The sequence below is a fragment of the Podarcis pityusensis genome, assembly GCF_964106645.2.
Source record: "Podarcis pityusensis genome assembly, chromosome: 4".
NCBI classification, from domain to species: Eukaryota; Metazoa; Chordata; class Lepidosauria; order Squamata; family Lacertidae; genus Podarcis; species Podarcis pityusensis.
In genome coordinates, this window is record NC_138027.1 from 37937656 (window position 1) to 37964678 (window position 27023).

General features: G+C 42.1%; 1 protein-coding gene and 1 long non-coding RNA gene across 4 annotated transcripts in view; one reads left to right on the top strand and one right to left on the bottom strand.

Annotated features, from left to right (window-relative positions):
- Positions 1-2917: 2917 nt before the first annotated feature.
- On the bottom strand, positions 2918-6964 carry LOC308475635. The gene is made up of 2 exons (XR_013985319.1): positions 6802-6964; positions 2918-6394 (listed from the first exon to the last, which is right to left on the bottom strand). It is a non-coding gene; the product is annotated as an uncharacterized lncRNA (long non-coding RNA).
- Positions 6965-7015: 51 nt separating this feature from the next.
- Positions 7016-27023, top strand: part of NECTIN3 (nectin cell adhesion molecule 3) — a 44690-nt gene continuing 24682 nt past the window's right edge. For 2 of the 3 annotated variants that reach the window (XR_013985312.1, XM_081002713.1), the window contains exons 1-4: positions 7016-7317; positions 16344-16682; positions 24985-25281; positions 26403-26520. Coding sequence is in view for 2 of the 3 variants with exons in the window: in XM_081002713.1 (XP_080858839.1) it covers positions 7146-7317; positions 16344-16682; positions 24985-25281; positions 26403-26520 (926 nt within the window). In the remaining variant the exon portion in view is untranslated. The remainder of the gene's footprint in view (positions 7318-16343; positions 16683-24984; positions 25282-26402; positions 26521-27023) is intronic. The other variant, XM_081002712.1, reaches the window with a different exon arrangement.

The window sequence follows — 27023 nt, forward strand, 5'->3', positions numbered from 1 at the left end:
CACCAGAAGCGGTTTAACCATGCTGCCCATAACTCGGAAAGCCGTCTGTGGACAAATACCAGCTCCCTCGGCCTGAAAGCAAGATGAGCACCGCAGCCCCATAGTCGCCTTTGACTGGGCTTAACCGTCCAGGGGTCCTTTACCTTTTACCTTACAATCTTATACATTGTACTTTCCTACTGAGTTTTACTCATCTTCCATAAGGTTTTTTCCCCAGATTGCAGCTCTTAGAGTGGCTTTACAAGAATAAACCTTTAAAATACCAAACCCTAAAGTATGCCTGTTATACAATCCCAGCATAAGACTAACGACCTGGATAAACGAAAAGGAGTTTGCGTGCTTATCAGAAAGAAAATAACAGATACGGCATCAAGCCACATTTTGCAGGAGAGGATGGCACAAGTGAACCAGCTCTGTCTTTGGCCACTATCTGTTATGGTGGTGGCCTGACCAGAGTCTCAGAGGCCTAAGTGTTCTTGCAGCGGAATGGATGATGTTGCCTTAGGTTGGGAATAGGCATCTGTTCCAGTGTTCCTTAGTAGGTTGTTCAAAGCCTGGCTAAAATAAAATATATTTTGCAGATTTGGAAACTGCAAACATACAAGAATAGGGAAGAAATAACAAAATTTGACTAGCTTTTGCTCACAATTTAATTTCACTGCCATCCTAAAGTTAAATCTGTCCCAGAAACATTCTCTGTGCTCTTATAAATATGTGTTTTTCTCACAATTCTTAACAGAATATTATTTAGTGACAAAATTAATTATGTATTTGAAGGCTTCTTTAAGTCACATCACAGAGGCCCCATTCAGATTGTATGGCTTCCAGCATAGGTGCAGAATTATGGCAGCTAACAGATTGAGGTTGAATCCTGACAAGACAGAAGTACTGTTTTTGGGGGACAGGAGACGGGCGGGTGTGGAGGACTCCCTGGTCCTGAATGGGGTAACTGTGCCCCTGAAGGACCAGGTGCGCAGCCTGGGAGTCATTCTGGACTCACAGCTGTCCATGGAGGCACAGGTCAATTCTGTGTCCAGAGCAGCTGTTTATCAGCTCCATCTGGTACGCAGGCTGAGACCCTACCTGCCCGCAGACTGACTCACCAGAGTGGTGCATGCTCTAGTTATCTCCCGCTTGGACTACTGCAATGCGCTCTATGTGGGGCTACCTTTGAAGGTGACCCAGAAACTACAACTAATCCAGAATGCGGCAGCTGGGAGCGGCCGCCAAGACCATATAACACCGGTCTTGAAAGACCTACACTGGCTCCCAGTACATTTCTGAGCACAATTCAAAGTGTTGGTGCTGACCTTTATAGCCCTAAACGGCCTCGGCCCAGTATACCTGAAGGAGTGTCTCCACCTCCATCGTTCTGCCCGGACACTGAGGTCCAGCGCCGAGGGCCTTCTGGCGGTTCCCTTGCTGTGAGAAGCCAAGTTACAGGGAACCAGGCAGAGGGCCTTCTCGGTAGTGGCGCCCGCCCTGTGGAACGCCCTCCCACCAGATGTCAAAGAGAAAAATAACTACCAAACTTTTAGAAGACATCTGAAGGCAGCCCTGTTTAAGGAAGCTTTTAATGTTTAATAGGTTATTGTATTTTAGTGTTTCGTTGGAAGCCGCCCAGAGTGGCCGGGGAAACCCAGCCAGGTGGGCGGGGTATAAATAATAAATTATTATTATTATTATTATTATACTTAAAAGTTCTTCCATGTAAAAAAAACAAAAAACCCACAGACCACCCCCCTATGCCACATTCATAGAAATTAGTACACTAGGGAGAAAAACAGACAGCTTGGCAATTTTCAAGGGTTAGTCATATGCTAAAGAAATAGCATCCACACCTGCAGTCGGAACAGGTATAGTCTCAACACACCTGTATCATTTTATTGTTCTGAATATGTAGACTGGCTCTTACAATAATAGGTTATTTAAGAGAAAAGGAACAAACTAACTTTGGCAGCTGAAAAACCCTAGACCTTGATTCATAAAACCTTAATTTAATGTGTGTGTGTTTTCTATAAGCTGCCTTGGAAGAGCTTTTAGCTTTGAGAGGCGGCCAACAAATAGTTCTGAAACATTTTTAGATTTGAACTGGATTCAAAATCCATACCTGTGTGTCTATGGGATGTATACTTTCAGTTCTACCAGGAGCTACGGGGTAGGAGAAAAGGCAAACTAATAGCTGCGGCGTATTCCAATTTACAGCTACCCCATGGCCTGTAACTTATGTTATACAACCTGAAATCATTGAGAACTCCCCAGCACTTCACACTGCAGACTCTTCTTCGAGCTCTCTACCTTTTGCTCTTCAAGCACAGCATGTTCCAAACAGGAAGGAAGGAATAATGCAGTTTGGCCTAAAGCTGCTCCTGTTAGGAGGTGCTTTTTCTTTGCCTGCCTACGGCTCCTTTATGTTCTTTGCTCCATTTCAAGTCAGGATTTTGACAGAATTGTCGGAAGTAGCAGAATCTGGCTAAGACAAAGGCCACTCCTTCATCAGCCACATCAAGGTGCTAGGCACCTTGTTCCTAGCTAGATGTTTCCGAGAAGCTCAAAAACAGGTTTTAAAAACAAAGAAAGAAACCAGCATCCCTCTGGCATTGCTTGTCCTCAGCATCTGATATTGACTATTTGCTACTTTTGCCTTGCAGGCTTCATTTAAAACCCATGGCTGATAGCCACAATAAATCCATTATCCACATATTTGTTTAATACCAGGTATTAAGGATACAACCCAAAGTACATTTACTAGGAAATGTAGGGCTGTGCACACATTACCATTTATGCTACCTCTAGTATTTGAAGCAGTGGACACACAATATTCGCCACAATCCATATCTATCCTGTAGTTTCTTGAGGAATACTGCTGTTGGATGCGTTTCCCCTCACATCAGCTTCCATCCCATTTGAAAACATATTAATTCTTATTCTTATTCTTTATTGAATTTAGATACTGCCCTATACCCAGATGTATCAGGGCGGTTCACAGAACAAAATCAATACAAATCCACAAAATTCATAATCAGAATAAAAACAACAAACCAATAACCCTGTCAAAACCCCCCACATTTTTAAAGGGCATAGAATATTAATAAGATCAACCAAAGGCCTGGTTGAAAAGGAATGTTTTTGCCTGGCACTTAAAGGTGTATAATGAAGGCACTAGGTGAACTTACCTGAGAAGGGCATTCCATAGATGGGGAGCCACTGCAGAGAAGGCTCATTCTAGTGTTGCCACCCCCCAGACCTCTCGAGGAGGCACACGAAGGAGGGCCTCAGAAAATGATCTCAGGGACCAGGTAGGTTCATATGAAAAGAGGCGGTCCTTGAGGTATTGCGGTCCTGAGCCATTTAAGGCTTTAAAGGTCAAAACAAGCACTGTGAATTGGGCCTGAAAACTAATTGGTAGCCAGTGCAGTCAGACCAAGATTGGTGTAATATGCTCATGGCCACTGAATTCTGTACTAGCTGATATTTCCAAACTGTCTTCAAAGGCAGCCCTATGTATAACACATTACAGTAATCTAACCTTGAGGTTATCAGAGCATAGACAACAGTAGTTAGGCTATCCCTGTCCAGATAGGGGCGTAGCTGGGCCACCAGCTGAAGCTGATGGAAGGCACTCAGAGCCACTGAGGCCACCTGAGCCTCGAGCGACAGCAAAGGATCCAGGAGTACCTCCAAGCTACGACTCTGCTCCTTCAAAGGAAGTGTAACCCCATCAAGAGCAGGCGATCTCTCACCCATCTGGTCTAGGGAACCACCCACTAACAGCACCTCAGTCTAATCTGGACTGAGTTTCAGTTTGCTGGCTCTCATCCAGTCCATTACCGAGGTAAGACATTGGTCCAGCACTTCCACTGTCTCATCTGCAGATGTAAAGGAGAAAGAGAGCTGAGTGTCATCAACATACTGCTGACAACGTACTCCAAACCTCCAGATAACCCCACTCAATGGTTTCATATAGACATTAAACAATGTAGGGGATAGGACTGAGCCTTGCAGAACCCCACATTGAAGGTTCCATGGGGCAGAAAAGCATTCCCCAAGCAACACCCTCTGGGAATGAAATTCCACCGCAAAGTGGTGCCAACCATTTAGGCAACATTCACTTCATAGGGAAGCTGAGGCAGCCCTTGCAGAAGAAAGCTTCATGAATAGGATTTGGGGGCTTACAGATGTGGTGAAACCAAACAGGTAATGCATATCAGGTGAAAGCATCCCTGCCTCCTATCTGGTGTGAACAGTAACATGCAAATGGAACTTGAAACACAACAGGGGGGAAACAACTTTGCAGCATTGTAAGCTGGGATGCAGGTGGCTCTGTGGGTTAAACCACAGAGCCTAGGGCTTGCCGATCAGACGGTTGATCAGAGGTGCGTGGCGCTGTGGTCTAAACCACTGAGCCTCTTCGGCTTTCCGATCAGAAGGTCGGGGGTTCGAATCCCCGCGACACGGTGAGCTCCCATTGCTCAGTCCCTGCTCCTGCCCACCTAGCAGTTTGAAAGCACATCAGAGTGCAAGTAGATAAATAGGTACCGCTCCGATGGGAAGGTAAACGGCGTTTCTGTGTGCTGCTCTGGTTCACCAGAAGCAGCTTAGTCATACTGGCCACATGACCCGGAAGCTGTACGCCGGCTCCCTTGGCCAATAAAGCGAGATGAGTGCCGCAACCCCAGAGTCGTCCATGACTGGACCTAATGGTCAGGGGTCCCTTTACCTTTAAGCTGTTAATGTGTGCATAGTCATAATTGAATCAATGGGACTTACTAAGTAAAGGTGCTTGGATTTGGGCAGTAAATGACAGAGAAAACATGCTTTGTGACCTGTTTGTTCCTTTAAAAATGAGAAAGTTTGCCAAGTTGCACAGAGACTTGATAATAAGAATATCAAACTATGTAGACAGTGATACCCAATAAGCAGAAATCCCAGTATTGAATCACATTTGTGAAAACACACTTATTTAGCATCCTTACACTCTCTGCAAGTCTATCAGGCAGGTGTTTCCAAAATGTGCTACAATGTTTTTTGGGATTGAAGTCTCAACAGGTAGTTTGTGTTCAGTTTAAAAGATTGTATATGAAAACAGAAAAATTACACAATTCAAAAATTGATTTTGTTAACTCTCTCAGTTAATTTGCTCTTCAGGATAATAAAGCTAATCAGGTTCACATAATTGGAAACTTACTGTAATTCTTATTTACTCTAACATGATTTACAAACCATGCTTTTACAAAGTACCATTCAGATTCTCTTAATGTGTAGTACATACATATATACACTATTCTCAAACTTCTCTTCATCCTTGTTGAAGTAACATCCCCTCAACAACTGTGTTTCACTGACAGTTTTCTTCAAATGCTCTGACTGAGATGCTGAACCATTTTATTGGAGCCAAAAGAACCTCCCCGGATGAAGAGAGTATTGCAAAATCAGGTTCTTAATATCTGCAAGCATCTCCATCCCACACTCAAGATCTGTTCATAAACATCCTTCTGCCTTCCCTTCATCTCCAAACCCATTATTTGCTAAAGAGATCTGATTGGCTAAGAGGATTGGGAACATGATACCCTGCTTTTCACTGGTGCCAGTTCTAATCTGTTTCCACAGTGCAGCAAGGAATGAAGCTTACGCCCATCCCACATCTTCAATGGACTGTGCAAAATGAGATTTGTTGCAGTCTTATTGGCAGAGGGCAAATGCCCACATCCTAGAAATGACCACAGAAACGGGCAGTAGTAGTTGGGATGCAGGTTACAGAAGGAGAAAGCTTCCGTACCTTCTGTCACTTTCAGAAAAAGGCTGCAATAGATGGACAGGGAAGTAAAGGAAAGCTTGCACTGTCACTACCTTCATTAACCCCCATCTCCCCGCACGCTTTGAACGGATGCAGAAGGTGCAACTGCTGCAATTGTCAAGCCCGTATCTTTCACCAGCAATTAAATCTGCTGATAAACAAGCATTTAATTTTCCAGTAACTGGTTGCCACATCTAACTTTGTCAGGTAGCCTGTAACCTTTCCTCCTTCATTCCGGGTCACATGTCCTTTTCCATTCACGTCCGAAAACTCTAATTCCAAACTACTTTTTCCTTTCGTGGTTGCTGATTTTAATTTTTTTTTTAAGCGGCAAATGGGGCGGGGAACGAGGGAGGACCAGAAGGTGAACCTACTGGTGTTAACAGTCTCCTGCTGCGTCGTTAAGCGCTCCTGAACTCAGGTGATTATTTGGAGCCATGCCACGGCTGGAAGAAGAAGATGATGAGGATGAAGAAGAGTGTCGGGTATTTGCTTGCTCGCTGACGGTCGTTTGCAAGACAACCCTGTCGCCTTTCTGTCTCTTGCTGTGCTCCTGGTGCTTCTTCCAGCTGGTCGGAGGAGGATTCTCGGAGGGTCCTAGCGTGGAAGGAGAAAGAACGGGGCTGGCAACGGTTTGCGGACGGAAAACCAGCAAGCCTGTATTTTTCACCAGGCACGAAGGACTTAATAACCACCCAGAGTAAAACTGGCAGACGAGTCAAAGGAAGGTAGAGAAGGGGAAATCATGGAGAGCAAAAGGAAACTCAATCGTGGTTAGAAGCAAAGAAAAAGAAAGAAATGCTACAGAGGAAAGGGGGGTGGGTAGGGAAAAAAATAGAAATGAAAGTATAAAAAACAGAGTGAGAAACACTGATTATCTCTCTCTGCCCCGCCCCCCGCCTCTAAAAACCCCCCTCCTAATTTGCAAGTAGGGAAGGGGAGGGAGAGGAGCGGCATGTACCACTAATTCTCAAAGGGAGGGGGAGGAAGCCATTGTGACATACCCTCCGCTCCCACCTTCCCGCTCCCGGGTGTCCGGCTTCCTCGTCGGAGGCGTCGAGTCGTTGAGACCGGGGACGTCCCGTCAGAGAAAGGCCTTCAGGGAAAGAGAAGCACAAAGGAGGGGGGGACCCGCGCTCTCAACGCCCCTCCCCTGGCGGTCGGGATGGTCCGTCCCGTTCCTTCGGTGGGAGGAGGAGGAGGAGGAGGGGCAGCGGGCGCGACGCCTCCCCGCGCAGCGACACACGGACCCGGCGCTGCGAAGGGAAGGAGGCGGAGGAGGAGGCTGCGCTGCCGAGCCGTAGCGGCGGCGGTTGCTGCTGCTGCTGCTGAGAACGGAGCCCCCAGCATGGCCGGGTCCATTGTGGCGGCGGACGCTCCGCCGGCTCCTCCCGGCCGCCGCCGCCGCCGCTGCTCGTCCTCTTCCCCTCCATCTCGGCTCTGTTGCCACCGCCGCCCGGCTGCGCCCGCCCTGCCCGGCTTGCTCTCGCTGGGCTTGCTCCTCTCCCGCGTCTGCTGCGGTGAGTCGCCGCAGAAACTTTTCTCTCTTTTTTCCGCGAAGGGGGCGGCGGCTCCTCTCCGGACCAAACCAGTTCCCTCTCCCCCTCCAGCCTCTCCCCTCCGTCGTCCGAGCGCGGGGCGCGAAGGGGCCGCCGCTGTGGGAGGGACGGAGGTTGAGAAAGAGCGAGCGAGGGAGGGAGAAGTGGCGGGCGGGACTTAGGGGAAACTTTTCCCTCAACCGCTAGTCGGGAGAAGTTGCGTGTCCGGTGGAGGCGAGGTGGGCCAAGCCGGAGGCGAGAGACCCCGGCCGGAGGCGCAGGGGCGGCGGGAGGAGGGGAAGTGCCTCGCGTCTTTTCTCTTCATGAGGGGAAATGGAGGAACCAACCTCGAGGGTCCTTCCCCCCCACCCCTTTTTCAACATTTCGCGAGGGGGGGCTGGAGGGTGAGCTTATTCGGTGTGGGGGGGCGGTTGCTGCTTCTGGGTGTGGCGCTCGAGGGGGGCTTCTTGTGAAGGGGGGGCGCGCGAAGCCGGGCAAGAGTTGTGGGGCGTCGAAGAGCAAGCGATGTGTGCGAGGGTGTGTCTTGTCTGCAGCTCATGTTCCTCTGCTGAGATAAATACTCGTTTTCTCGTGCGCTCGTTAAAAGGCACACACATACACGGAGGCAGCGCTTTCCGAGCCCGTGGCTGGGCTAGCACGATCAACATCCCCCCGCTTCCCCGACTTGTCTCCGGCAGGCGGGAGCCTCGAAGGTCCGCCGCTCTTTTTAATAGTTTGTGTGTATTTGTGCGTTGCCAACCCCGCGCATCTGCTATTCCGGGAGCGCTCCTCTGCCCGGCGTCGGCGCGCAGGCGGAGAGAGTGAGCGTGTGTGTCCTGCCGCCTTGTTGTGTTTTGTTGTCGGCGCTGTTGCTGGGAGTTGGAGCTGTTGGGATTCCACTTGTCACTTGGAGCCGCCGCCGCCGAGACCGTTACGTCCGGCATTCTGGGAGCTGCGCTGGCTGGAAGCTGCTCTCGCTCGTCTCCGTTCTGTCTCGGCTGATGACGGGGCAGCCGTGATTTGTGGGCAGGACAGGCCGATGCCATGATGTAGCTGGCCGCCGCCCTTTTAAATGCACCCCCTCCGGGTCTCTCTCTCTCCCCCACCCCATCCCGTCTTAGGGAAGCCCCTGACTTCAAAAACAACTGGTGTGCTTTGCCGGAATTGGCCAATAGCCAGTTTGATGGTGAGCAGCAGGTGCTGAAGCAAATGCGAATCTGTGGGGATGGCTCATCTTGGAACCACTCCTTTCAGGGACTGTTTGTAGAATCGTAGAGTTGGAAAGGGAGCACAAGGGTCATCTAGTCCAACCCCTGTAGAGTACTCTATAAGGAGAGTCAAATCAGCTGAGTGCTCCACTCATTACACAGCCACAGCCATTAACAGAGTCTTCCAGACTCTGATATACACCTGAAGATAATTGTAGGGTGGTGCAACAGATGCTTGTGGATTTACCAGAAAAGTGGTGCGTTTCATCCATGTATATACATCACTTCATGTCTACCTTAGTTTGTGCAAAAGCCAGAAATCCTATAGACCTCTGACTACTATACTTTAAATGCTAGTTTAATACATGCTTTTAAAAATTATCTTTTATTTGCAGGTGAGGTGCTTAATAGCTATTTGAGATAATTTGCTCCTAGAAGATCCACACTTTGTCCCTAAATTCCTCCTGGCTGCTTTCAAAGCAGTTGTTTAACGTTTGGCTCTAAACATTTCCAGGTGCTAGATATGATTGTAAACAATTATATTCACCTTCTTCAGTGTTATGGTACGCCACCATTTCTGCATGATATCTCAGTGAAAATTCCATTAAAGACAGCAGGTTTCAGTTGATTCGATCTTTTTTAACTTAGAATTATAGAGTTGGAAGGGACTCTGAGGGTCATCTAGTCCAACCCCCAGCAGTGCAGGAGTCACAACTAAAGCAACCGTGACAGATGGCCATCCAACCTCTGTTTAAAAACTTCCAAGGAAGGCAAGTCCTCCACTTTCCGAGGGAGTCCGTTCCACTGTTGGAACAGCTGTTATTGTTAGGAAGTCCTTCCTGATGTTTCGTTGGAATCTACTTTCTTGTAACTTGAAGTCATTGGTTTGGGTCCTACCCTGTGGAACAGGATAAAACAAGCTTGCTCCATCCTCCATGTGACAGCCCTTTAACTATTGGAAGGTGGCTATCATATCTCCTCTCAGTCTCTTCCTTTCCAAGCTAAACATACCCAGCTCCCTTGATGGTTCCTCATAAGGCTTGGTTTCGGACCCTTGATCATCTTGAGCACCCCTTCTCTGCACACGTTTCAGCTTGACACTCAATATCTTCTTAAATTGTGGCACCAAGAATTGGACACAGTACTCCAGATGTGGTCTGAACAAGGCAAAATAAGAGCAGTACTATAACTTCCATTGATCTGGACAGCATACTTCTGTTGGTGCAGCGTAGAATAGCATTGACTTTTTCTGCTGCTGCATCACTGTTGATGCATGTTAAGATTGTGGTCAACTAAGACACAGATCATTTTCAGGTATGTGTGTTATACAATCACCTGCATCCCTTTTTCTCATTCTAGATAGTATTACTAGTCATCACAGCTTTTTCCAAAATTGAAAGCTGAGGAGTTGGCTTATTTACAGCTCTTCATCTGAAGATTTTTAAATCTTCAACAAAAGGACTAATGTAATGAGGTATTCAAGTTCAGCTATATAAGTAAACATGAAATATTTACAAATCACCATAATATTACAACATTAATCAGAAAAATTAACACACACTGGCTCATCCTCCTTGAATCTGTATTTAAGACTATCTGTGAATTAGAGGTTGGTAATGTGACATTTTTAGTCCTTTAGCTGGTACCAAGAGTGATAAGTTGTTCAATATCAAAATATTAATAACGTAACTATCATTTTAAGTTGTGCACATCTTTGAATTTTGTAGTGGTGTTCTTGGCTCAAAACTTACCAAAAGTGTTTTGAAATGTGTATTTTAGAAGAAAGTATGTTTAGAAATTCATACACTGAGGTAAAATACACTTATGTATGTTGTGATAAAATAGGAACATATAGCTGAATTCATCTGCACAGATTCGCCCTCCCCAATCCAGTGATAGACAGCATAGACTCCTGAAATGCATTTCAGTCATGAAGGGAATGGAGCTGGGCTGGATAAGGACCTGCTGAGTCCTAAGCTGATCCAGCTATTGGCCCAGCTGGCAGTGGGTCATATATGTCTCTGCTATGCCAGCCTGGAGATGCTGCAGTGACAGTCAGCATTCTTAACTGAATTCATGAGGACTGCAGCATTGTTGTGCCTAAGATACTGAGATGTGAACCATCTCATCTGGGGTTTAGATCTTGTCTCTACCGTGAACTCAGTAGATGACATTAAGCAAACCACTCTTGGCCTTGGTCCCCATCTGGAATGTGGCTCTAGTAAAACTTGCCTACATTGCAGCCGTCTCGTAAATACCACTGACAAGAATATACGTATGTAAAGTACTCTGAACGTACTAAGTAAATCCCAAGTTAGTATTTGTCCTAGACATATGCTTTAAGTTCCTTGAAGAAACCTAGCTATTGAATCTGTAAAGTGTTGAATTACATATTGGAGATGATGAGGCATTAAACACTGAAGAATCGGGGAAAGCCAAATTCAGATTTTTGAGGTATTTTAGTAAAAGATTTACTTAGTGAAAATTCTCTGCAGACCATGGCATGTGGCCAAATGTAGTTCTTGTTGAATGAATCCTTGTCATATCTGTCAAGGTACTTAGAATATTTCAGTAAAAAATTAAGAGAGCCATATTCTACAGGATCTTCCTCTCTTCTTTATATTGGCAGCACTGAATATTTTAATGATGGGCATGAAAATAAAACTAGTTTCATGTCTATAATTTTCAGGAAGACTTTTGTTCTTTCCTATCATACTTTTTAATCCTGGAAAGTCTTTCATATATTTATCAACACAAATTAGCTTAAGGACTCATCAGTAGCTCCAGGTATTTTTGAATGATACTGATTCCTTCCAATCAAAATTTTTGGCCCAGTGTTGAAATGGAACCCACTTTGGTTGCCCTAGTGGACCGCTTGTGGGAAATGAGAAATGAGAATGTAAACTTGTTGATTTTCCTGGAGCTCTCAGTGACAGTTGATGGCACCTCATAGGATTTGTGTAGGAGGGGACTTTTTTCCTTACATGGTTCCACTGATTTCTGGAGTGCTTGCTGCAGAAGGTGATGCTGGGGGACTGCAGCTCTGCCACTGAGGTGCAGCAGAGAGGATCTTGGTTCCCAAGCATTTCAGTATCTATATGAAATGGTTGAGTGAAGTCCAGAGACACTTTGCTGAGCAGTGTTGGTAACACCCACCTTTTTTTCTCTTCCTTACCTTGGAGGCTAAGGAGGCAACGAATCTTGAAACTGTTTGAGTGTGAGACTTGATAGGATGTAAAAAAATTGAAACTTAATCCAGACAAGATGAAACTGCTGTTGAGTGGGATATTTTTCTAAATCTGGATTTAGGTGATACAGATTGTTCTGGGCATGGTTACACTCCCCCTCAAGGATTGGGTTCATAGTGTGGGCTGTTCCGTGACCAGCATATTTGTCCTGGAGGCTCAGGTGACATCAGGACATAGGAGTTCCTTTTACTAGCTTCAGCTGGCACATTAGCTGTGATACTTCCTGGCTAAGTCGAACCTCACCCATCAATCATGCCCTAGTAACCTACAGATTACTGCGGAAATGTGTGATAAAAACAAAACTTTGGTACAAAATGCTAGTGCCTAGCCTGGGTTGTGTGATTAGAACAAATGGTTGGAGTCTTGTATTATCTGAGCTAATTTTATTTGTTTCTAAGCTTAAGGTGCTGCTTTTAACTTTTAGAGCTCAACATGGCATTGTGACAGGATGTCTTAAGGACCACTTTATGTGCCATCACTCTGTTCAACACCTGGGCCTTTGTGCCAGATGCCATTGCCAAATAAAGTCCAGTAGGCATCTACTAGAAGCAAGATCTTTGATAAGGGCTACCATGTAGAATGCCCACCCCAGAGATTTGCTGGGTCCTGTTTCTGTACTCCTGGCTGTAAACCTCCTTTCAGTAAGCTGCTGCTTGTTGTGGCTTGTTTATCTGATGTGCTTTTTCCGCTTTGTACTTCTTGTTGTATCATATATTGGTTTTATTTTGTGAGCGGCTTTGATTTATATTCCTGATAAGGTGGGATATACATTATTAAAATAAACAGATATATCTGGAGTTTTTGGCTGTCAACCAAAGCTGCTGCAGGATAATAATTTCAGTGCTTATTTTATTTAAATGATTTATTATATCCTGCTTTTAAAATAAATTATTAAGCAGTTTGCTAGAATGAAATATGTATGCTAACATTATAATGCATGCATATATAATATATGTATACAAATTTAGCATTAATATCAGAATGAAACAGGTGGTACCATTAAAGTAACGATTAAAACTGCCTTCTAGAATTTTTTTAATAAGGTTTCAGCATCTCTCTCCAAATAGAGAGGGAGGATGTTCTGTATTACATTGAGTGAGAATTTCACCATTTCCATGCCACCACCAAGAAAGCCCTGGTCTTGCACTCCTCCACACTGAATATATACAAAAGGCAATCCAGAGAGTGCAGCCTACAGTAGAGATCCTAACGTCAGGCAGGCTCATATGAGTGTGTGAAGATATTTAACTGTCAGAGTTAATACCTTCACTTTCGATTGATTCTGGAAACAAGTAAGCAACCAATATAACTGCTGTAGAATTGCTGCGCTATGCTCTGACCATCTCCCCATATTTTGCACCTTGTGAGAGGCAGCCTTGTGAGAGAAGAGCTAGAATAGTTTGGTCTGGGTGTAGCTGGTGCACAGGCCAAATCTGCCTTTTCTAGACAGAACCATAGATTGTAAAAGTTGCTACTGGACGCCAGCACCACCTGGGCATCCAGGAGCAAAGAAAGGTGCTTCTAGATCCAGTACATGGCATAGTTAATAATTTCAGGGGGATCTCAACCTAATCTAAGACAGGATGCACAACTCTTTGCAGACTAGCAGAACTTCCAGCAGCAATTCTCTGGATTAAATTTCAGTTTGTTCACTGAAGTTGAGCTGGGCAGGATGTGGTAGATAGTTTTCCCTTGCTAGCTAAAAATATGGCAGGACTTGAAATGATGTGGCAAAGTTAGCAGCCATCACATTGATAACCTTACCCAGCTTCTAGCGCTGATGAAAGCAAGGGAGGTAACTGTTGTGGGAGGCTACTTTAAGTTGGAAAAGACTGAGATAATTGGGTTTCCCCCTCTTATCCTTCCGCAAAGGCAAAGAGAGTTCAAATTTGAACACTCCAGGAAAGAGCCTTTGGGGAAGAGTATTAGGAGATGACAGGAGATAACTGTGACCACAAGAGGGCAATCCTGTCTAGGCAATCTGGTTTAGAGAGTTGGGGGTTTGTAAAAATGCTGGAAGGCAAATAGTTAAATAAATAAAAACAGCTAACTCTTGATGGTTAAGGGATTTGGGCTTGCACTTTGAGAATGGCTATATAATAGCTATTCTGCATTGGCCTTCTTGCTTACCAAAACTACTTCTGCACACTGACTCAGAGGTTTGCATCCCCATCCAGCCATGAAGCTCACTAGGTGACCTTGGGGCAGACACAGCCTCTTAGTCTAACCTGCTTCACAGGGTTTTTGTGAGGAGCTCCTTGAAAGAAATGTGGTATATAAATGAATTCAAGTAGAGCTTGAATGCTGAACCTAGTTCCTTCACATGGAGTACAACTCAATCTAAACAAGAGAGTGTTACTCAATCTCAAGTCAGGTTGTATACCCAAACATCAGTCAGGTTTATCATAGCTAACATAACTTTTGTCTTGTATGAATTAGGTAAGTTTTTGTTGCTTTGGTCCATATCTTTTTCTTCACAGTTTTAGAACTTCTCTCCATCAAATTCCTGGAAGACTATAAAAGAGTGAGCAAGATGTGCCATGGTCGTACTGACCTCTTCCATTAGTTTAATTAGGGTTGCCATGTTTCAAGAATGGTTGAGATTTTTATTTTTGCCAAAGTTGCTGAGCTATGTATGTAGGTCAGTAACAAGGATAAGAACCCCGGTACCTGGCTGGAAGGCACATTGGAAGGGATAATTGGTCTCTTCATTTAGAAACTTACACAACAGGGTCACCATTACTTGTGTGACAAACTAGATTCCCATATGGGAGCTAATTGTTCTAAATAATAGTCTAACCTCTGCTTCCTTCAGATTTAGATTGAAGGATTCATTTCAAGGATGCATGAAGACAAACTATTCTGCTAGTTGACCTAATAAACTAGAATAGGGTTCATATTTTTAATACTGTGTAGTAATGATGCTCCCTGTATATATGCAATGATTCTAGCAAGCTGATAGTCATTTCTTAGTTGCCAGACCAGGTTTTCAGTTGCTATGGTGATTTTCCAGCATTCAATTCTCTGGTAGATGAAGTCAGTGTTACTCAGCTTTATATTTTAAACTTAGTTTTCTCAATTTTAAAGTGTTTCCAACCACAGTCATGTAAATGATTTCATATTTCAGATCGCAAAATGTTGCTTCCATTGAGATGAACTTAAAGGCTCTTGTTCAAAATATGGCTTGTGGATTGTGAATGTTATCTTTAAGTTACTTTGCAGACATATAGTGAATTTTTTTGAGTTAAATGCTGTTAAGCATGAATGCATTTTGCTTTTAAGAACTACTTGGGATGGAAGTTGGCATGATCATGCAAGTCTCTTTCAGTTTCAGTGGAGAAGTTTAGTGTCCTGTCTTATCAAGTGTTGCAAGAGGATGTAAACTTTCTGGTACCTGTTATTATAACATCCCTGCTTTATTCAAACCTTTGCTGCTGTTTTAAATGACCACTTTCCTCCCTTCTCATGCCCATGGTGTAGACACTGGTATTGTACAATCTGCTTTCTCACTCTGACTTCAAACAAATCTAAAATTGTGATGAGGCACTACAAATCTTCCAGTGGGGCTTTGTGTGCACATGTGTTTGTGTGCACATGTGTAAGAAATTACAACTCTACTATGTACATCAAATAATTCCATATCAATAGTTATGTAAGGGAACATAAACAGTACGGGCACTTAAAATCATTTCAAATTAGATCTAATGTCTTGAAAATTTGTGTTCTAGTAGTTATTAGATTTATGAAAGAATGGGATTTATAATCAGCTCAACTCTCTTTATGTGTTACAGCGTATGTTAATTTTGTTAGAAAAGATACCATCCAAATTTTTTACACCACTGGTGTAGATTAGATCTGGTATAACCAGAGATTTCCAGTTAATTGCTATTTCTAGCTTTGCTGCTGCAAATAATGTCATCATAATCTCAACATCTGTCTCATTCAAAGCACCTTTTGTGCAGGCAGAAAACATGGGTTCAAAGCTGTATTGTATCAATTGCTATCATTTAAGCCACGGTTTAGTGGTATGTGGATGAGCCTCAGCAACTACCTTTCTCTTGCCACTTGGTGGGGATTAGTACTTTTGCCAAATTTACTTCTGGTTTCAAAGAACCACACATTAGCATTATGTGCAAACCAAGAAACAAACAATAGGGAAGGGTGCCCAGGGGAGGAATGCATTGCAGCAGAGAGGGAGAAAATCCATTGTGCAAGCCAAAGTCTGTTGCATGAGCAGAGCAGATCTTCCCTGAACACAGAAGTAGTCTGCAAATGTGTGTAGTTACCAGTATCCCAGGAAAGTATGGTAATGTTCAAATTTATGTCATCTGCACTAAACTTTTTATTGTAATATAGCAAGCAAATCATTGCTAAAATTCCGGATAAAGGTGGTAATTTTGCTATGAGAAATTGCAAGTAATAGCAGCTAAACTTTCCCAATGGTAAAATATATGTGGACTCAATGATAACAGAACAAATTTTCACACAAGAATAATGTGTGATGCAGAATGACTCATATTTTGTTCTCTTTCTACTTTTTCCCCACCTTCAGGTGCCTTAGCTGGACCAAAAGTTGATCCACGTGTGAGAGCAGTATGGGGGAAGAGTGTTACACTGAAATGCATAATTGATATAAATGAGACATTAACACAAATTACATGGGAGAAAATGCATGGAAAGGCTCCACAGACTATTGCTGTACATCATCCTGATTATGGATTTTCCGTTCAAGGAGGATATCAAGGAAGAGTATTTCTTAAGAATGCCTCACTTACAGATGCATCAATCATCCTAACAAATATTACCTTCTCTGATTCCGGAGAATATGTATGCAAAGCAGCTACGTTTCCTCTAGGAAGTTCCCAGTCATCAACAACTGTAACTGTATTGGGTATGCTTATTTTTTATTTATTTTGTAGACATTCTACCTACATGTTTGAAGATCAGTATTAAAACTGGAGTTTGCAATATGTGTTCTAGCACAAGAATTGTCACTTTTGTTTCAATACTTCTTGGAAGTCCTTGCTTTGTTTAGAAAATTAACTAACTAAAGCAGTGGAGATTCAACCTGATAAAACGGTTATCTTCATTGTCTTTTGGCTATTTCATACCTCATTGTGTTTCAGTTAAGGTGGATTTTTTCTTCCATTGATTAAAGTTTATGCTCCTTGTAAACCACATTGGAATCATTCTTGAAAAAAGTATAATATATACCTAAATATATCTAGATAAACTGGTTCGGCATTATGAAAATGGTAATGGCCAATGAGGTTTCCTGAAAGACCATTTGATTACCATTCCTGTCTTCCCCTACAGTGGAGAGCTTCAGAAGAGGGCATTGCATGGGTGCTGTGGATCAATAATAGTTTCAGTATACAGTGGTACCTCTGGATGCGAACGGGATCCGTTCCAGAGCCCCGTTCGCATCCTGAGTAGAACGTAACACGCAACTGCACGGGTCACATTTCGCTGCTTCCGCGCATGCGCGTGATGTCATTTTGAGTGTCTGCGCATGCCTGAGTGGCAAAACCCAGAAGTTACGCACTCCGTGCCGGGTTGCCACAGAGCGCAACCCAAAAATACTTGACATGAAGCTACTTCAAACCTGAGGTGACTGTATGTACTATTTCCATGTATATTTGCTTCCATGTATACTAGCTATCTCAAAACACTTTAAGTCAAATCTAATGGGCTTTGTTCATTCATTTTAAACTGGTTTCATGGCCTCTGACTGATTTTTTGTTTGTTTATAATTATTGCCTCTTAGTTTATATTTTTAATCCTATTTTACTGTATTATAGTTTAGCTCATTGACTTGGAATACCTCAGGATGAAGGGCTGTTTAGACATTTTTTAAATATATAAATACTTCTAGCCCCTTGGTAACAAATTGTCTACTGAGCTGATGATTTGCCATTACTTGGTGATATTTTCACACATTCTCACTAGGGGGAACATGACCTTGTAGCTTCTTCAATGAATAGAGAAAATATGTTTTATTCTCTGATGTATTTGTCTAGAATAGTTTTAGTTAGCTAGGTATTCCCTTGATTTAGGTTTGAATGCTATTGTCTGGAAATGGAATATTCAGTTGGATTGTATTACAAAATTCTTGGAGTGTGCAAAGTTGCAGCAATTAGTATTGTAGCTTAGGAACATAAGAAGCTGCTTTATACCATGTCAAACTATTCTTCTATTTAGCTTAGTATTGTCTTCACTGACTGGTGGCAGCTCCTCAAGGTTTCAAGCAGGAGCCTTTCCTAGCTCTGCTAGGAACTTGGGATCTTCTGCATGCAAGGCAGATTCCCCACCCTCATCTTCCTTTAAAAAAAACCCCTTCCTTTTTAAAGAGCTAATTGTTGAAAGTCTTATCCTATATATATTTAGTGATATACTCTAGACAAGCTCCAGGAAAATTATTTGATTTTCTCCTTTAGAAGCCAGCCTAATTAGGTACATTAATGTATATTATACCTGTGTTCCTATTACCGTATTTACCTTGAGAATAGCTTCTGTGCTGCCATAGAAACCTGGCATAAAGCATATTCCTCAATTTGTTTTATTTGAATGTGACTAACCCATTAAAACTTTCTATCCTGTAACTGTGCTGTGTGATAACTAACTTTAGCCCCTGAAATTTCTCTACATGCCCTCTCTTAAAATAACTGTTGGACAATTTCCTTGTACTGTTCTTCCCATATTTATTTGTTGCTTACTTAGATTCCAGCTTTCCCTAAGTTGGAATTCAAGGTGACTTACAACATTTTAAAAGACAATAAACAAACTATAAAATTAAAACAAACTAGTTAAAAACAAACAATTAAGATACATCAGAACACATTTAGAACCAGGAATTAAAATACATTTTGTCCTGACAGTAGACTATTGATCAGCAGCATCTGTGCCTTAAGTTTTCAAAGGCCTGTCTTAGTAGGAAGGACTTATCCTGCTGATGGATAACAAAGATGGAGCAGCCACAGAAAAGACTGTGTCATGTGCCACCAGCACCAATGCTTCTAATGTTGATGGAGCTCAGAGGAAGTTATCACTTGAGGATTTCAGTACATAGGCAGTTTCATATAAGGAGGTTTTTCAGGTAGCCTGGGTGCAAGCTACATAGGCTCTTGACAAGGTTGCTGGTGGCGAAGTTAGAAGTGTGTCCTTGTTGTTTTTTTAAGTCCTTAACAGGATTTTTTTTCTTTGTTTACAGAATGTTATAAAATATAAGGAATTGGTTCTAGCAGTTCTTGTAATTTATTCTGGTAAAATATGCTTCTCCTTGAGAAGGCGCTTGATCTTAATCAAAATGAAGCATCCTCATCCTATGCTTCCTTTTTTACCTTTGTGCACAGCAACAAAATGTTTTTTTCTCTCTCTTTTAGAAAACTTAATTCTTGGCAATAAATGTGGCCTTCACAAAATAGCCACAGCATTCTACATAATGCTGTATACCCTCTTAGCATTGTTGTGGTAACATTTGTGATACATGGTTTGCTGTTTGAGGCCTGCCTCCACCAGTAGATTCTTATATTGATCAGAGGACAACATATTTCTGAAATGACCCAGAACATAGAATATGTTCCTATTGAGTGCACTGCTGCTGCCACAGGAACTTTCCCTGGTGACTACGACATCAACAGTTGTTGGTGTGTTTGGAAAACATTAAGACTTGCTCTGCAGTGTGAATAGGCAGAACCTGCATGGTTTCTATCAATATTATTTTAAATGCTAACTTTAGTATTTTGCAAATATGGGGAGATTGTTTATTTGTGTTTAACCCCTTTGTTTGCAAATGTTGAAATTTAAATCATTATTTCTGGTAAGCTAAAGCAAGCTGGACGAAGCTGTGATATGGGATATTCTTTGTTATAAGATTAGAATTTAGAAGGCAGCGTCCAAAATAGGGGTGAAATGAAGTAACTACAACAGCTTAGATAAAACAGTGGTCTTCTAGGAGGAGTCCACAGCAAGTGTTAATAAGGTTCACATTCTATGCAGCTTCAGATGTATAGTAAATTGGATCTTGGTTTCTGCATTTTACAGGTTTGTCCTTTAGATTGTAATAAAATGCCCTGCCTTTAATTCTGATCCTATTAATGAAGGCATTTTCATGGAAGAAAAATAATGGTCAGTACAATTTAAATACTGGAAGTTCTCCATCCTGTTCCTTTCACTGGTCCTATTCCCAAGTGCTAATTCCCGCACCCTGTACCCATACCCACCATCTTTGTGGGATAAGGAAGGGGCAGGCTTTTTAAAGTTTATACTTCCTTGATGTGGTATGTTTCTGTAATAATGCATCACACCCAAGGGCAGTTTCTTACAAGTATTAGATTAGACAGTGATGCTTATTATTTCATATAACTTGGCTGCAACCCTTCACAAGCAGATTGACTTAAGAGTTAGGTCTGACCCCCGCCTGGATTTATCTGTAAAATATTAGCCTCTAAACCCATTTTATCAGTGAAGATCCACATGAGACAGTCTCCAAGTTAAGACTTGGCAGGGCAGACAGTAGTCCTAGTTGCATGTAGATCTATTTAAGGGTAAATGTCTAGTCATCCCAAGGTACATTGCAAATAAGTACTTCATTTAGACATTCTTACTTTGCTCAAGGAGGAAATAATATCAGGATGAGGTGTGAATTTTAATAGTTGTTTCCAAAGAAAATAGCTGCTGTGGACAAGTCTTCAGACCATTTCCTGCCTATTCTTGGTTGATATGACCTCTTGGAACATTGCAAAGAAGTGCTTCACACTCTACATGAAGCATGGTCTACCAGTCTATGATCTACTCTGTCATTTTTCCAGTCACTGAAAATAAATAATACATGGCCCATCTCTTCTTAAGCCCTTTACTCACCCCATCATTCATTTTGGAAAGACATTGATGAAATACATTTTCACTTAGTTTCCATTACTAAGTTGACCAAACTTATTTCCAAGTTTTCAAATCTTCTCCCCCAGTAATCCTTCAGGTTTAGTGGGTGATTTATTAATATTGAAAATAGATTATTTACTTTGATCTTTGTTTGTCTTTCTCAAAATGCAACTTCATGTGCTTCTTTATTCAGTATCCAACTTAAAGTCTTTTTTCTTAATCCTGTATCAGTTCTGAATCTAATATTCCTAATTTTATCTCTCCTAGTTTCTCTTATCACACAGAATTTATCAACAACTCTTATTTATGCACCATAATGGTCAGATTAACGTATTTAGAACAAAAAGGGGAGAAAAATGATTATTTTTCCATAGAGCATAATATATAAGGCATTGAACACAAGCGCTCATAAAACTTGTATTGGACAAAATTTATTGTGATTGGAACAAACCTAGGCAAGTTGTGGGTTTCACTCTCTTCTCTGCAGTCCTCTCATGTGCAGCTGCAAAGAGTTAAGCTTCATTTTCTGTTCTTGATTAACCCTAATTTACGTTGCACACATCTGACGAATTGAGGTTCATCTTAAATCATGGGTTATGAAGCTGCTTACTTACAGTGTGGACATAGCCCTATACTGTGGTTAATCCAAAATTCAAAACCAAAGTAGAAAAGCTCTGGCAGAAAAGAAGAGGGAAGGATGGGAGTGGACAAGGTTCATCTTTGGCAAGTTGAGAAATAGTGTGATGAGTCAAGTACTCTTTCTCTGAAACACTTGTGGCTTGTTTTTTTGTCCTTAAAATTCAAATGAGTTAAAATGGAAGAATGGCTGCAAATTTCCTCTGTTGGAACTGTTGGGTAGTTGATTCTAAGATGAAAACTTGCCCTTTGTGCTTTATTTCCTATGGGGTGATGGGGCGGTGTGGCAGGAAGAGGCTGGGGAAGAGGAGAGGGAAGCAGGGATGTTAGCCAACTGTATAACTAGCACTAGGAAAGATCAATAAGTGGTCCACTGAAACGTCCAGCAATTTTCAGGTGAAAATTGTTTGGAAATCCCTGCTGTTTAGGATTGAGCAGCATGCGACAAACACTGTCACTTGACTGGGACCATCATTTTGTTTTCAGATATCTAGTAGTGTGAAGAAAGACTTGTGGTTTAACTAGCATGACTGAGAAATTAAAACAGCAGTTATTCAGTGCCCAGAGTGTAAAGGACTAATATTTTCTTGCTCAAGTAGTTTACTGTAGGCTAAGAATTTCTGCTACTTCATGAGAACTTATCTTTCAGTCTTTCTCTGCAACAATAAATGTTAGAAACCCATATTTAATCTTTGCAGTAGAAATTCACGGAAGCCAAATATTAACATACAGGGGTGGGTTAACCTATGCGTTAACCTGTTCCACCCCTGCTGAATTAACAGTAGCAGAAAGAAAAACTCCAGTGAACACAGTGCTGGGGAGGCTGCACTGCTATGATGGTGATGTAAACCATTCCCTCCCTGGTTGTTGGGTTGATCATTAGAATGGGGTGTGCCTGTTTCTGTGCCTTGTGTGTTTGTGAGCTGTATGCATGGTGGAGAGGGAGGAGTGTACCCACAATCACTGCTTTGTAGTAGCTTTCTATACAGTAGATTTATGAAACACAGACTATCTAGAACATCCTGAGTATTCTATCATTTTAACTATTGATGTAGATAACAAAATAAATTTAAATGGCGCCATACTTCATGGTCTAAGCAAAAAAGTAGTATTATCTAACTTTTTTTCAGAATTAGCATGTGCAAATAGCCTTTTCCCCAATTTCTTACAATTACCCCTTCATTGCAGCCACCTGAACAACACCACTGCATTCTGGGGCAAAGTGTTTAAGGGGGGGCAGTGGGGATGGGGGTGGAAGCAAGGCTTACTGACTGTGTAAACTTTCCTCTCTGGTTCAAATCTTTACTTTTAAATGTATACCCCATTCTTCCAGTGGAAGCTCGGGAGGGCTTACAACAAAAGAAAATAACAATTCTGTTAAATCGACCATTTAAAAATGGGTGTTTGGTTGAACTTCCTAAAATGAGGTCTACTGCATAAAAAATAAAGTGCTTGGTAAAACTGAAAAGGTCTAACCTGGCAGAAAGCACAAAGGGGGGCGGGGCGGAGGGTGGCAAACAAATCTCATCTAGTAAGTTATTCCACAGTATGATAGCTATGGAAAGCGATCTCTCTCACCTCAATCATGCTTCTGCTACAGGCAGACCTAGGAGAAAGGCCTGTCCACAAAAATCTTAGGAACAGTGTAGGCTGTTAAGGAAGGTATATTGGACCCACACAGTTTAGGACTAAAGGTAAGCACCAAGACTTTGAATGCTACCTGGAAACAAATTAACAACTAGTTCAGCTGTTGGGTGAACACTCACAAATACCCTTCCTGTATTATCGACCAACTGAAGTTTCTTAAGATTCTTTCAGGTAGCCTTGTGTAAAAGTACATCTGTTCAGGAATGGACACATCACAATTTGCATTCAGATGCAAAGCTGGAAACAGGAGTACCCCCAAATTGCAACACTGATTTTTGGGGGCAAGAGTTACTCTCCAATCCAGAATAGACTGTATCCCTAGGGGTGTGTGTGTGGTCTAACTAGGAGCATTGTTGTCTTGATTCTGGGCATCAACAATTTTTCTAATGTCTGCTGAAAATAAGAAGAGTACCCTTAAATTGCACACTGTTGACAAAATGTTCCAAATCCCTAAATCCAGAAGCTCCATGTAGATATTGAAATAGCATGGAGGACCAGACTAAACACTTAGGAACACTATTTGCCAGTAGTCAAGGCATAGTAGAAGAGTCCTCTAGTTTTATTTGAATGAACTGTGGAACTTGCTATGAATACACTACGGAACTGTAACAGAACTCTGCATGTCTTGACTCTGGCAATAGGTTTAATTGCTTAAGTGGGCAGTAACAGTTTGTCTTTATTAATGTTAATATTTATCTTCAGATATTCCCATTGGAATGTACTATATCCTCATATTTCTTATAAATGTGACATTTATTCAATTCAAGGTGGCTGTACTGATCTGATTAGGAACTGAGCTATTATGATACTGTGTCTAATTACCTGGCAGAAGAAAGCCCTATTGAACTGTACAGAATAGGTTTGCACTGCTCACCTACTTGTTGTTTACTGGCTGACTAATTATTCAGGTAGGCAGTGATGGACTACATGGTGTCCTGCCCTATTCAATTTGTACAACTGAGAAGAATTATCACAATAAGTCAAGTAGAGCACTTTTCTTTTGAAATAAAATTGCCGATAACTTCAAATAAATGTAATACTAGTTACCATAACAATGTATAGAAAAAAGAAGCTATGTGAAAGGCATTCACTGTCAGGCTGGAAGCCCTTCCAGAAGCTATTTAGGAAAATTATTGATATGGTAATTGGCAGTATTTATATATGTCTGTGTTGAATATCTGGAGGTGGTTGGAGGATGGATGGATGGTGGTTAATGGATTGAGGTTGAATCCCAACAAGACAGAAGTGCTGTTTCTGGGGGGCAGAGGGTGGGCATGTGTGGGGAATTCCCTGGTCCTGAATGGGGTAACTGTGCCTCTGAAGGACCAGGTGTGTGGCCTTGTGGTCATTTTGGACTCACAGCTGTCTGTGGAACCACGGGTCATTTCTGTGTCTAAGATGACTGTTCACCAGCTCCAGCTGGTGTGCCACCTGAGACCCCACCTGTCTGCCCACAGGTAGATATCCTGTTTATCTCCTGCTTAGACTACTGCAATGTGCTCTATGTGGGCCTACCTTTGAAGGTGACTTCAGAAACTACAACTAATCCGGAATATGGCTGCTAGACTGGTGACTGGGAGTGGCTGCTAGGACCATATAGCACTGGTCCTTAAAGACCTACAAGGTGTTGGTGTTGACCTTAGAAGCTATTAACAGCTTTGGCCCTATATATCGCCAGGAGTCTCCACCCTCCATTGTTCAGCCCAGACACTGAGGTTCAGCTCTGAGGGGCTTCTGGCGGTTCCCTCGCTGTGAAAAGTGAAGTTACAGGGAATAAGGCTGAGGGCGTTCTCGGTAGTCACACCTGTCCTGTGGAATACCCATCAGGTGTCAAAAGGATACATAATTATACAGCCTTCTGTAGACATCTGAAGCCAGCCCTATATCAGGATGCTTCTAATGTGTGATGTTCTCTTGGGTGGTGGTGGTGTTTCTGAATATTATGTTGGAAGCTGCCCAGAGTTGCTGGGGCAACCCAGTCAGATGGGCGGGGTACAAAAAATAAATTATTCTTATGTATTTTTCTGTAGTTGAACCAGTCGTGAGCCTAAAAAAGGGACCAAATGCTTTAATTGATGGTGCCAATCAGACACTTGCCGCAATTTGCACAGCAGCCACCGGAAAACCAGCTGCAGAGGTTCTCTGGGAAGGTAGTCTTGGTGAAATGGAATCCACTTCAACTTCATATCCCAATGAAACTGTGACAGTGGAGAGTAAATACAAAGTGGTCCCCACAAGATTTGCTAGAGGAAGGCATATAACATGTGTTGTGAAACATCCAGCCTTGGAAAAGGAGATTAGAATGGTGTATGTGCTTGACATTCAATGTAAGTAAGTTGCAATATGTTCTCTGTCCTCATCACTTTGTCCTCTAAAAACATTTCATATTGTAAGTGATAGGATATCTTGTTGATATCAAGTATCTCCAGGCTTTTAATACCTTTAAATGGTTCTAAGTAGCCTTTGACTTAGACCTTACCCTTTAAAAATAAAAGCCCTGTGTTGGGAACAAGGAAGAATGTTGACATATGTTTCCTCTCTCAAGTCATTCTACCTTGAGAAGTAGCTAGTAGCTAGCAATTGCTCTTTTCCATATTCTGATTTGGGTCCCATCCCAAGGTAACTTGTGATTTATTGTTCGGCCATATTTATAATGTGGCTTCTCCCAGAAATATCTTGATCAGATTGCTTAAATGGTCAGGACCATTGCACAGCACATTTGAATTATTCCATAGTAACATCTTAATCTTGTCGTTACTGGCTATATATAGTCAAATAGGAAATAATTATGTATTTCACACTCTTACTTTGGGTCTTTGAAGTACCAAAACTTCAAGTTACATATAGACTTAAGAGTTTATATGTAACTTGAAGTTTTGGTACTTCAAAGACCCAAAATAAGAGTGTGAAATACATAATGTGTTAACTTTAAGCTACAGGGTGCCCTGGAATAACAGCAGTTATCTGGGGTGGGGGATCAATTCAGGGGGTGCATGGCAACCATATTCTAATTAAATTCCAGGTTAACTGAAATTGATAACCTGCAGGATAGTTTCCACTACTTAATGCTTATTTATTAGAATATGTTCCTGACAAATACATTTTGAAGTTATATATATGATCTGTGCAGATAAAGTGCAATAAATAGTATCTAATTTAGATAATGTTAAATGTGTTGAGAATGTTAAGATGGTTTCTTAACAGCCCTCTGATTGACAATTTCACTTAAGACTGTTCCTTAGTTGGAATCAAATGTATTATGTCCAAATTCTAATGACGGTGCAGGTTGACAGTGATGGCAAGCAGGCAGAAGGTGAAATCTGGGTAGGTTAGGTATTCATTAGAAGCTAAGAAAATAATTTAGATGGGGGCTGTTTAAAGTTGCTAGATTCCACAAAGTCTTACTTGATTGTTTTCCATAGTAGCTTATGTTTATATATGTTTGTAGATTCCCCTGAGGTTACAGTGACTGGGTATGATGGAAACTGGTATATCGGAAGAGAGAATGTTTTACTCAGGTGTAATGCTGATGCAAATCCACTGCCAATGGAGTTTACATGGAGTCGGTAAGTTCTTGTTTAATTCTGGCATTCTTAAAAATGTAAAATATTTTTCAATTCTGTATCTTAATTTCTTAAATATATATCAGTCTGTGAACGCTATGTTGCAAATAGTTAATTTAAATTGCAAAGTTATGGAATTAATTACCATCCAATGTGGTAGTAGCACTTAGCATACGTGACTTCTTTAAAGGATAAGGCCAATCCAAGGAAAATAGGTTATTCAATGGCTATTAACCATAACAGTTCAAAATGTTCATCTTGAGTGGCAATATGCCTCTAATTTACCAGATGCTTGGAGCAAACAGAGCGTGGCTGTTTGAATCTTCCAGAAGTACAGTGGTACCTCCGGTTGCGGACGGGATCTGTTCCAGAGCTCTGGTCAGATCCTGAGGTTTCCACAACCAGAGGGAGCGCTTCTGCGAATGCATGCACGGTGAAACCCAGAAAAATACTTCCAGGTTTGCCGCATTCGCATCCTGAAGGTTATGCAACCAGAGGGAGGTGTG